Source organism: Carcharodon carcharias, chromosome 2 (assembly GCF_017639515.1).
Source record: "Carcharodon carcharias isolate sCarCar2 chromosome 2, sCarCar2.pri, whole genome shotgun sequence".
Classification (NCBI taxonomy): Eukaryota; Metazoa; Chordata; class Chondrichthyes; order Lamniformes; family Lamnidae; genus Carcharodon; species Carcharodon carcharias.
The window spans coordinates 156591201-156603972 of NC_054468.1; the positions used below are offsets into that span (position 1 = coordinate 156591201).

Here is a 12772-nt window from a genome sequence, read left to right on the forward strand (position 1 = left end):
CCCAGTGATGTGAGATGGGAGATCCCAGCCTAGCCCCACTTTAAGCAAACCGCAGTTCTGCTGAAGAGATCCAAGGTACAGTGCAATGATAGCTGAGCAGCATCACTCTAGCTCACTGTTACGGCTACCATATACAATGTAGAAATTGTTCTAGCAAAATCTCTCCATCAGATACTTCAGAATTTTCTATTGCATTTTATGTTCACGCTACTGTTGGCTACATCCCGAAACTTCCCTCCTGGAAATGCTTTAGATGAGCACTCCTTGAGAGCAGTATATCATCACAGGGCAAAACCAAACTATTGCTTCTTTATATAGTGACCGTGATTGTACTTCAAAAGTAGTTAGTTGGCTGTAAAGTGCTTAGAAACTTCTCGAGGATATGGTAAATTGCCAAATAATTTTGTTTAAATAGTGGAGAATTGCTTGTAGTCTCTGGTATCAGGATAGCTACAGGAAAAAACAACTATTTGTATAGTGCTGCTGAAACTGGCTTCCCTAACATATATGTTGCTCAGCTCTATTCCTTTATTTGGTTTCAGTGTACAGTATAGGTGGTGGCAGCAAACTATTTTGAAGGACTTAAGACTCAGAAATTAGTTTACCAATAACTGCAGGAACTAATGATACTACTGCAAACAATTTCAAGCAAATAGCTCAAATGCCTGACAAGATCTGTCTGTAATTTCTAATTTTGGCTATCTATAATTGTGTTAATTTTGGAATCAGCTTGACAGTCAACAGGTTCTAACTTTTGAAGTGCTCAGCTGCAGTATTATGTGCTATCAAAGTACTCTCAGCAAGCAGGGATTCTCACCTGGGATATCACTGAAGATGAATACAACTGCAGAATGCAAAAAGCATCCTGCAGTCAGTTGGAGCCAATTTCATAAAGAGGCATGAAACAGAAACTAGCCCTGATACTTACCAGGAAGAAAATATGGATGGGAAATCTAGGAATACGGGTTTCCCAAATGTCCTTTAGACTGTCTTTTATAATTTTTCTCCAAGTTTCTTGCGTGACATCAGCCCAACTGTCAGGTGGAAAAGCCAACAGCAAAAGGTTGCAGAGGAGGAGTAGTTAGAGAGGGAGGGAGGCAGTCTAGTGAGGGGAGGGTGCCAAGAGATCATGTGGGGACAGGATGGTGGTTGAGGAAGAGTGTATCAGTGATGAGAGAGGGGAAGAGTTCAGTTGGGGTGCCAGGGTGGCAAGATTGTGTTTGGACCATGGTGGTAAAGGGGAAGCTAGAGGTAGGTAAGTTTGTTGGGAAAACTTCAGAGAAACTTCAGAGTGCCAGAGAAAAACTCCTGCTCCTCAAGGCCAAAAGTAGTGCTGTAAAGGCACGTACCTTATGGATCCAGTTCTTCCTGTTTCTTTTTACCACAGAAAGCCAGCCAACATTAGTTAATGGTAAAAACATGTTAAGATGATAGCATGCATTAGAAGTTTTTACTGACTGATCTGTTTCCTGAGAGGGCACTTGTCACCCGGCCATAGCTCTATGCCAGTAAAACTGCAAGTGGGTGATTTGGAAATTTTATAAAAATATTAAATTCCCACCTTACCCAAACTTACTTATGTTGAGGGTTAAAATTAGTCCCATTATCTAAATTACACATGCAAATCAGGTGCCTGCACCAATTTCAGTCTTTTGCCCAAGGTGCTTACTGAGCAGCCCAAACCAATATGCTGGGCAGAATACTTGCAACATGGAATATTTTGGGCCCCTAGGAGCCTATTTAGCTCCTGTAAAATGGGTGCAGCGCCACTGAATTTCTAGGTCAATATTTTTCTGGTGTCTTCATGAAACAAGTTCTATACTGTGTGATGCTTTACAAACACAACAGTGCCTTTAAATGTAGTAAAACTTGCCAAGATGCTTCATAGAAACATAGAAAATAGGAGTAGGTCATTCAGCCCTTCGAGCCGCTCAGCCATTCAATATGATCATGGCTGATCCTCTATCTCAATGCCAAACTCTCACTCTCTCCCCATACCCCTTGACACATTTAAAGTCTAGAAATCTATTTCCTTCCTAGATATATTCAGCAACTTGGCCTCCACAGCCCTCTGTGGTAAAGAATTCCACAGGTTCACCACCCTCTGAGTGAAAAGGTTTCTCCTCATCTCAGTCTTAAATGGCATACCCCATATCTTAAGATTGTGACCCCTTGTTCTAGACCCTCCAGCCAGAGGAAACATCATCCCTGCATCCAGTCTGTCCAGCCTTGTCAGAATTTTATGTTTCAATGAGATCCCCTATCATTCTTCTAAACTCCAGTGAATACAGGCCTAGTCGGCCTAATCTCTCATCATACAACAATCCTGCCATCCCAGGAATCAGTCTGGTGAATCTTCGCTATGCTCCCTCTATGGCAAGTATATCCTCTCTTAGGTAAGGAGGCCAAATTTGTACACAAAACTCCAGGTGCAGTCTCACCAAGGCCCTGTACAGCCGCACTAAGACATCCTTGCTCCTGTACAAGTCCTCTTGCAATGAAGGCCAACATACCATTTGCCTTCTTAACTGCTTGCTGTATCTGCATGCTTGTTTTCAGTGATGGATGAACAAGAACACCCAGGTCCCTTTGTACATCAACATTTCCCAATCTATCACCATTTAAATAATACTCTGCCATTCTGTTTTTCCTACCAAAGTGGATAACTTTACACTTATCCACCTTATACTGCATCTGCCATGTATTTGCCCACTCACTCAACTTGTCTAAATTGCTTTGAAGCCTCTTAACATCTTCCTCACCATTTACATTCCCATCTAGTCCTTGTCAGCAAACTTGGAAATATTACGTTTGGTTTCTTCATCCAAATCATTGATATATATTGTGAATAGCCGAGGCTCAAGCACTGATCCCTACGGTGCCCCACTAGTTGCTGCCTGCCATTCTGAAAAAGACCCATTTATTCCTACTCTCCGTTTCCTGTCTGCTAACCAATTCTCAATCCATGCCAATATATAATCCTCAATCCCATGTGCTTAAATTTTGCACACTAACCTCTTATGTGGGACTCTTTCAAAAGCTTTCTGAAAATCCAAATACACAACATCCACTGGTTCTCCCTTATCTATTCTGCAAGTTACATCCTCAAAAAAACTCCAGTAGGTTTGTCAAACATGATTTCCCTTTCATAAATCCTTGTTGATATTTTCTAAGTGCTCTTCATAGAGTCATAAAATAAAATTTGACACTGAGCCACATAAGCAGATATCAGAGCAAAATGACCAAAAGCTAGGATAAAGTGGTAGATTTTCAAAGGGCATTTTGGAGGAGGAATAGGAGACAGAGAGGTGAAGAGGTTTAGGGTCTTAGGACCCAGATAGCTGAAAGCATGACTGCCAGTGTGATTAAAATTGAAGATGCTCAAGGGGTCAGAATCGAAGGAGTGCAAATCCCTCAAAGGGTTGTAGGGATGGAGGAAATTACATAGACAAAGAGGAACGAGGCCATAGAGGATTGGAAAACAAGGATGAGAACTTTAAAATCGAGGCTTTGCTCAATCACGAGCCAACATGAGTCAGTGAGCGTAGAGGTGATTGGTAAATGGGGCATGGTGCAAGTTGGGACATGGATAGCAGTGTGTTACATAACCTCAAGTTTATGGAGAGTACAACATGGGAGGCCAGCCAGAAATGCTTTGGAATAGTGAAGTCTAGATGAACAAAGGCATGGATCAGGGTTCTAGCACCAAATGAACTGTGGTGGGGTGGAGTCAGGAGATTTAGCTGAGGTGAAAATAGATGGTCATAGTGATAGGGCACCTAAGCAGACATGGAAGCTCATCTTGGGATCAGGGAGAGGGATGGAGTTGGCAGCTAGGGAATGGAGTTTGTGGCAGGGACCAAAGGCAATGGCTTTGGTCTTGCCTATATTTAATTTGAGGAAATTCCTGTTCATCCAGTACTGGATGTCAGACAAAAAATCAGGCAATTTAGAGACAGTAGAGGGGTTGAGAGATGTGGTGGTGAGATAAGAGCTGGACGTGGTCAACATACATGGTGAAACTAAAGCTGTGTTTTCACCAGGAGCAGTGTATAGATAGGAAATAGGAGGGGGACAAAGATTCACAACATGTTGCATGAAGAAATATCTCCTCTCAATCCTAAATGGCTGATCCCTCAGGCTGAAATTGTGATTCCGAGTACTAGACTCCTGAGGCAAAAGAAACATCCTCCTAGCATTTACCCTATCAAGACCCTTATGAATTTCATATGATTCAATGAGGTTAACTCTCATTCTTTTAAACTTTTGGGAATATGGCCTAGTTTAGTCAATCTTTCCTCAATGGACAATCCCCCCTCCCAGGAATCAATCTAGTGAACATTCATTGCACTCTCTTCAAAGCAAGCATATCCTTTCTTTAGTAAGGGGATGAAAATTATACATAGCACTGGAAGTATGTCTCACCAAGACTCTATATAATTTCTAGAAGAATTCTTTACTCTTATAACATACCATTTGCCTCCCTAATTGCTTGTTGTATCTGCAGGGTAAATTTGTGTGATTTGTGCACAAGGGCACCCAGATTCCTTTGAATACCAACATTTCCTAGTGCCTCAACTTTTAAAAAATATTTTGTTTTTCTATTTATTCGACCAAAGTGTCTAAGTTCACATATCTCCACGTGATATTACATTTGCTAAGTTCCTTCCCACTCACTTATCCATCTATATTTCTTGGCATCCTCCTCACTGAACTTTCTGACATCAGATACATTACAATCAGTTCTCCCATTTAACCTATTGATACAGATTGTAAACTGTTAAGGCCCAAGCACGGGTCCTTGTGGTAAGCCCTAGTTACTGGCAGCCAAAGCAAAAATGGCCCCTTTGTCATAGTATCATGAAATGGTTAAGGCACAAAAGGAGCACATATTGACCTGTTGAGCCCATGCCAGCTCTCTGCAAGAGCATTTCAGCTAGTTGCACCCCTTCACTCTGCAATTTTTTTTTCCTTCATCAGCTTATCCAGTTTCTTTTTGAAAGAGTTGATTGTATCTGCCTCCAACACCCTTTCAGGCAGTGCATTTCAGATCCTAACCTCTCACTATGTAAAAATGTTTTTCTTCATGTCGCTTTTGGTCCTTTTGCCAATCTCCTTAAATCTATGTCCCTTGGTTCTTGATGCTTCTGCAAATAGGAATGGTTTCTATCTACTGTGTCTATTTCTGTCATGATTTTGAACACATCTATCAAATCTCCCTTTAATATTCTCTGCTCTAAGGAGAGCAACCCCAGCTTCTCCAATCTATGCAATAACTAAAGTCCTTCATCCCTGAGAGGCATTCTGTATCCTTTCTAAGGTCTTCACATCCTTCTGAAAGTATGGTGCCCAAAAATGCATACAATACGCCAGTTGAGGCCAAACCAGTGGTTTTATAAAGATTCATCGTAAGTTCCTTGAGTTTGTATTCTATGCTTTTATCTGTAAAGTCCTGGATTCCATAAGTTTTGTAATTGCTTTCTCAACCGGCCCTGTCACCTTCAATGATTTGAGCACATACACCCTGTCCTCTCTGTTGTTGCACTCTCTTTACAACCGTACCCTTTGATTTATATTGCCTCTTCTCATTTCTCCTACCAAAATGTATCACCTTGCGCTTTGCTGCATTAAATTTCATCTGCCACGTGCCCATCCATTCCTCTGCCCTATGTCCTCTTGAAATCTATCAACATCCTCCTTGCTGTTCACTACACTTCCAAGTTTTGCGTCTTCGGCAAATTTTGAAGTAGCACTGTGTTACACCTCCAAGTCCAAGAAAATGTTCCGTATCACAAAAAGCAATAGTCCTAGTACCAATCCGTCCGAAAAACAACTGTTTACTGCTACTCTCTGTTTCCTGTCATTTAGCCAATTTCATATCAATGCTGCCATTTTCATTCCATGGCTTTCGATTTTGCACATTATGTGTCATTTTAACAAATACCTTTTGGAAATGCATATACACCACATCAATCGCACTGCCCTCATCAATCCTCTGTTACTTCCTCAAAAAACTCAATCAAGCTAATTAAATATGATTTGCCTTTAACAAACCTGTGTTGGCTTTCCTTAATTAATCCATATTTATCCAAGTTACTGTTAATTGATTCCCAGATTATTGTTTGTAAAAACTTTCTCACCGTTGAGATTAAACTGACTGGCCCGTAGTTGCTGGGTTTATCCTTACATCCTGATCCTTTTGCATTGCTAATCTAACTTTATGATACTATGATTACTGTTCCCTAAATGTTCTGTCACTGATTCCCCTCTATTTAATGCAGCTCATTCTCCAGAGCCAGATCCAACATCGCTTCATAGAATCATAGAGGTCAATAGCACAGGAAAAGGCCCTTCAGCCCATCGAGTCTGTGCCAGTCAAACAAGTATCTAAGTATTCTAATCCCATTTTCCAGAACTAGGCCCATAGCCTTGTATGCCATTGCATTGCAAGTGCATATCCAAATACTGCCTAAATGTTATGAGGGTTTTTGCCCCTACCATCCTATCAGGCAGTGAGTTCCAGATTCCCACCACCTTTTGGCTGAAAAAATTCTTCCTCACATACCCTCTAAACTTTCTTCCTCTTACCTTAAATCTATGCCCCCTGGTTATTGATCCATCCACCAAGGGGAAAAGTTCCGTTCCAGTCTACCCTATCTATGCCCCTCATAATTTTATACACCTCTACTATGTCCCCCCTCAATCTCCTCTGCTCCAGGGAAAATAACCTCAGTCTATCCAATCTCTCCTCCTAACTAAAACTCTACAGTCCAGGCAACATCCTGGTAAATTTCCTCTGCACTCTCTCTAGTGCGATCACATCCTTCCTATAATGCAGATTCCAGAACTACACACAATACTTTAGTTGTGGCCTAACCAGCGTTTTATATAGTTCCAGCATAACCTCCATGCTCTTATATTCTATGCCTCGACTAATAGAGGCAAATATCCCATATGCCTTCTTAACCACCTTATCTACCTGTCCCGCTACCTTAAGGGACCAGTGGACATGTACACCAAGGTCCCTCTGATCCTCGGTACTTCCCAGGGTCCTACCACTTATCATGTGTTCCCGTGCCTTGTTTGTCCAGCCCAAGTGCATCACCTCACACCTATCCGGATTAAATTCCATTTGCCCATCTGACCAGCCTGTCTATGTCCTCGTGTAATCTAAGGCTATCCTCCTCACTATTTACCACCTCACCAATTTTCGTGAACTTACTGGTCAAACCCCCTACATTCAAGTTTAAATCGTTTATATATACCACAAACAGCAAGGGGCCCAACAGTGATCCCTGTGGAACCTAACTGGACACAGGTATCCAGTCACAAAAACACCCCTCGACCATCACCCTCTGCTTCCGGCCACTCAGCCAAATTTGGATCCAATTTGCCAAATTGCCTTGGATCCCCTGGGCTCTTAACTTAATTATCAGTCTCCCATGCAGGACCTTATCAAAGGCCTTGCTAAAGTCCAAGTAGACTACGTCAAATGCATTGCCCTCATCTACACACCTAATCACCTCTTCGAAAAATTCAATCAAATTGGTCAGATATGACCTCCCCTTAACAAAACCACGCTGACTGTCCTTGATTAATCCTTGCCTGTCCAAGTGTAGATTAATTCTGTCCCTCAGAATTGTTTCCAATAGTTCCCCCACCACTGAGGTTAGACTGAGTGGCCTGTAGTTCCCTGGTTTATCCCTTCCTCCCTTCTTGAATAACGGTACCACACTGGCTGTCCTCCAGTCTTCTGGCACCTCTTCGGTGGCCAGAGAGGCATTGAAAATTATTGCCAGCGCCCCTGCTATCTCCTCCCTTGCCTCACTCAACAGCCTGGGATACATTTCATCTGGGCCTGGAGATTTATCTACTTTTAAGCCCACCAGACCACTTAGAGTCTCCTCCCTTGCTATGCTAATTTCTTTAATTATATCACAGTCCTTCTGTCTGATTTCCATACCCACGTCATCCCTCTCACTTGTGAATACCAACAGAAAGTATTCATTTAGAACCCTTCTTCTGGCTCTTCTGGCTCCACACACAAATTACCACTATGATCTTTAACGGGCCCTGCTCTTTCCCTAGTTATCCTCTTACTCTTAATGTACTTGTAAAATAACTTTGGATTTCCTTCCTTGTTGGTCCAGAAATGTACAAATTAAAATAATTATCCTGAAACTCTTCCCCCTCACTGCCCTTTACGCTTTTACTATTCCAGTTTATGTTAGGATAATTGAAGTTCTCCATTATCATTACTTTGTAGTTCATGAAACTCTCTGTGATTTCTCTGCAAATTTGTTCCTCTATAACTTTCCCACTGGCTTGGTAGCCTACAGAATACACCAAGTACTTTAATGACACCCCTATTGTTGCATAATTCTAACCAAATAAATTCTGCCCTTGACCCCTCCAGGACATCCTCTCTCTTCAGCACTATATTATTCTCCTCAATCAATACTGCCATACCTCCTCCTTTCTTTCCTTCCCCATCTTTCCTGAATACCTTGTGCCTAGGAATATTGTATCCAGGAATATTGAGTACTCAGTCCTGCCCTTGTTTGAACCAGGACTCCATTATCATCAGTACATCATATCCCCTTGTGGCTAGTGTGCCAGCAACTCACAAACCTGATTTGCCATGCTTTGTGCATTTACACATATGCACTACAAACCTAATTAAGACCTTCTTATATTCTCTCTTAGTTTAACTCCATCTAATACCTTTCTTATCCTAATGCTGTCTCTCCCAATCCTTTGTGCACCTTGTTCTCCTTTTTAATACTGCAGCCCACTGCCCTGTCAAATTAGTTTAAATCTGCTCCAATAACACTAGCAAACTGCCTCACAAGGACATTAGTCCTGAGTCTGTTGAGGTGTGGATTATTTGTTGTGGATTTACAATATTCTTGTACCTGCTTTGAAAGAACTTTCAGTTCTCAAGAGATTGCAGCATCTTTATAACAGGGTGGTAAAGAACATAAGAACATTCGTGAAGTAAACAGTTCTTACTCATCCCCCAAAGACCTCAAAAACCAGTCAATAAGTTCCTGCATAACACAGCTCCTGCACATTTTGTACAAGGCTTTCTAAGCAGCTAATTAGAAGTTAAATTTTGGCCAATCATCATACTGATCTTGTGTATCTTTGACTCTTATTTCAAAAGTTTTCCAAAGTGACTCTGCCTACTTTACAAGTGTGAGCGAGCGACACGAGCATTTGTTGCATCCCTAGAGTGGTAAAATAATTTATATTTTAAACTAAATGTACAGAATATTAACATTAAATAGAATAAGTCAATCCACCTACAGTGGTGTGGGTGAATGGTAGAAGAGAATATGTTTAAATAAATTCAAGGCCAGGTCATTTCTGATGAACAGTTTGGATCTTAAACTTCCCAACAGCTTCCAAATGTGTGCACAGTTTACGAAACAGAAACCAGAACTGAAGAGGGAAATTAAAATTACAGCTTATAAAACAGATTCAAGAGTAACTTTCAGAAAGGAATTGGATAAATACTTGGAAGGGGAGAAAATTCCAGGGCTGTGGGAGCATGGGACTAATTAAATTGCTTTTCCAAAGAGTGTGCATGGGCACAATGGACCCAATGTCCTCCTTCTGTACTTTAAGGTTCTATAAATACATTGATTTTGATAAAGTTGGTAAGATTTATATTTCTGTGGCCTACAATGATATTAAAACATGAAAAGATGATCAAATTGTCAGTTCTTAAAATATGGAAAAACTAATTATGCAGACACCTCCAGAATTTGAAAAATAAATAGTATCAAACATGCAAACCTTTTAGATTATGAACAGAATACGGGAGAGATGTCGTAGAAATTTTCTCATTCTAATATGCTATATTCAGCCTCACAAATATACAGAAAAAGTTAGTTTCATTGGAAAATCATGCCATTTAGGATTAAAAACATACGAAATAGGAGCAGAAGTAGGCCTCTGGCCCCTCGACTGCTCTGTCATTCAATAAGATCATGGCTGATCTGTTTGTGTTTCGAATTCCACATTCCCATCTACCTCAGATAACCTTTGATTCCCTTGCCTAACAAGAAATCTATCTACTTCTGCCTTAAAAATATTCAATGACTCCACCTCCACTGCCTTCAGAGGCAAAGAGTTTCAAAGTCGCGTAACCCTCAGAGAAAAGGGCAACCCCTAATTTTAAAACAGTGCCCCCAGTTCTGGACTCACTCACAAGAGGAAACATCCTTTCTACGTCCACCTTGTCAATACTGTTCACGATCTTATAAGCTTCATTCAAGTCACATCTCACTTTTCTAAATTCCAGTGGAAACAAGCCCGGTCTGTCTAACCTTTCCTCATAAGACAACCCACTATTTCCAGGAATCAATCTAATAAACCTCCTCTGAACCACCTCCAACGTACTTACATCCTTTCTTAAATAAGGAGACCAAAACTGCACACAATATTCAAGATGTGGTCTCACCACTGCCCTGTATAATTGAAGCACAAGGTTCTTATCTTTAAGTTCAATTCCTCTGGTAATAAAGGATAGCATTCCATTAGCCTTCTTAATTATTTGCTGTACCTGCATGTTAACTTTTTATGACTGATGCCATTGAACACTTAGATCCCTCTGCATCTCAGAATTCTGTAGCCGTTCTGTTTAAGTAATAGTCTGCTTTTTTTATTCTTACTGCCAAAGTGAACATCATCACATTTCCTACATTATACTCTCATTATACGCTAGGCTTTTTGCCCACTCACTCAGCCTATCCATATCTGTCTGCAACCTCCTTATGTCCTCTTCACAACATACTTTCCTACCTATCTTGTGTCACCTACAAATTTAGCTACCATGTCTTCACTCCCCTCATCTAAGCCATTGATACAAATTGTAAAATGTTGAGGTCCCAGCATAGACCCTTGTGGGACTCTACTCATCATATGCTGCCAGTCAGAAAAAAAACCATTTCTGCATACTCTCTGTTTCCTAGCAGCCACCAAAATTCTAGCCATGCTAATATGTTACTCCCTACATCATGAGCTTTTATTTTCCACAATAACCCGTATGGCAGCTTATCAAATGCCTTCTGGAAATCCAAGTACAGTACGTCTACAGGCTCCCTTTTATCCACAGCGCATGTTACTCCTTCAAAGAACTCCCATAAATTGGTTAAACATGATTTCCCTTTCACAAAACCATGCTGGCTTTTCCCGATTACCTTGTTTCTTTATGTACCCAACTGTAACCTCCTTAATGATCGATTCTCATTATCCGATACTTGTAGTCCACCAAGCTGCAGACCACTAAGGTTAATTTATTTTAAAACTCATTAACATCTGTTGTCACACTGAAAAAATTAAACGGCAGTTGCCAAAGTGCTAATTTGTAAAACGTGCATGCTCCATAAAAGTTGCTAACTTTCTGTTAAGCTTTGTCCAAGATGATAATTAATAGATTTTTCTTTAATTAAAAAAAAGTATACTGTTTATTACGTGCATTGTCTGACTTGTTATCAGTTAGGTTTATTAAATTAATGCTGCCTTAATTCATTCAACTTGATGCAAAAGGAGTTTTTGCCATTTTAAAACGGAAATCACATTAATGCAACCAACCTCGATCCTGTGACATAGGTGACTGACTCATGACGGGATGAGAGCTGGCATCTGATTGGCTATTGGGAGGTTGAGCTGGTATCTGAGTGCCTGCATTGTGAAGAAGGTACAGATAAATGCAACAATATTTTAGTTTATTAGCTGCAGAATAGAAGAAAATAAACCTATAACTTACTGATTAGAATTTTCTAGGAACAAAAAACATCCATTTCATTATAAAGTAAGTAAACTGCAGTCTTTCACTTTGGTTTTCTGTGGTGAAAAACTCCTTCTCTGAAGTCACACAGATTAAGATTTGAACTTTTCTTGGAAATCACCATTTATTTGCAACTTTGTGTTGCTAAAAATGATCCACATCTCCTTTTATAGCAGAATCACAGGTCAAAGATATATTAATATACTATGAAGGCCTCAAGAAAAAACTAAGAATAAGGAAAGAGGCATACACTAAGTACATGGACAGCGGGTGACTTTGGAAGCAAAAGCACAACTTGTAAATTTTCAGGTGACACCAAATTTAGGAGGGGGCAGTCAATGCTGAGGGAAATATAACAGATAACAAGAAGATAGTAACAAATTTGTAGAATGGACATAAAAAATTGGCAAACAGATTTCAACATAGGTAAATGTGAGGTATTACATTTCGGCAAGAAAAATGAGGTTGCATATTGCTTAGAAAATAAAAGAGTCTAAATGGGGTAGAGAAGAAAAGGGAACTGGGAGTACAAAATAAACAAATCACTAAATGTAGTGACACAGTTAACAAGACCATAAAAAAGCAAACAAAGCACTCAGGTTTATTTCAAGAGGGATAGAATTGAAAAATAAAGAAGTTATGCTAATCTTGTATCGAGCCTCAGTTAGAACACATCCGAATACTGTGAACAATTATGGGTACCATATTAAGGATATAAGGATGAACTCAGAAATGCAGGAGTGTACCTATCTGGGTCTCCCTTAATTTGAAAGGAGAAGGTTGAAGGGTGACTTAAAAGAGATCTTTAAAACTATGAAAGGTTTTGACAGGGAATATTTCCACTTGTGGGGAAGAACAAAACTAGGGACCATCAATAAAAGATAGTCACCAAGAAATCAAATAGGGAATTCAGAATTCAAGTAGTGGTCCACCATTAGTGGCTGTGTCTTCTGCAGCCAAAACCATTAGTTCTGA

General features: G+C 40.2%; 1 protein-coding gene across 2 annotated transcripts in view; it reads right to left on the reverse strand.

Moving 5' to 3' along the window:
* The window catches only part of arid1b (AT rich interactive domain 1B (SWI1-like)), a 947552-nt gene that overhangs the window by 171156 nt on the left and 763624 nt on the right, over positions 1 to 12772 (reverse strand). For both annotated transcript variants that reach the window (XM_041178734.1, XM_041178726.1), the window contains exon 6: positions 11602 to 11691. In XM_041178734.1, the coding sequence (XP_041034668.1) occupies positions 11602 to 11691 (90 nt within the window). The remainder of the gene's footprint in view (positions 1 to 11601; positions 11692 to 12772) is intronic.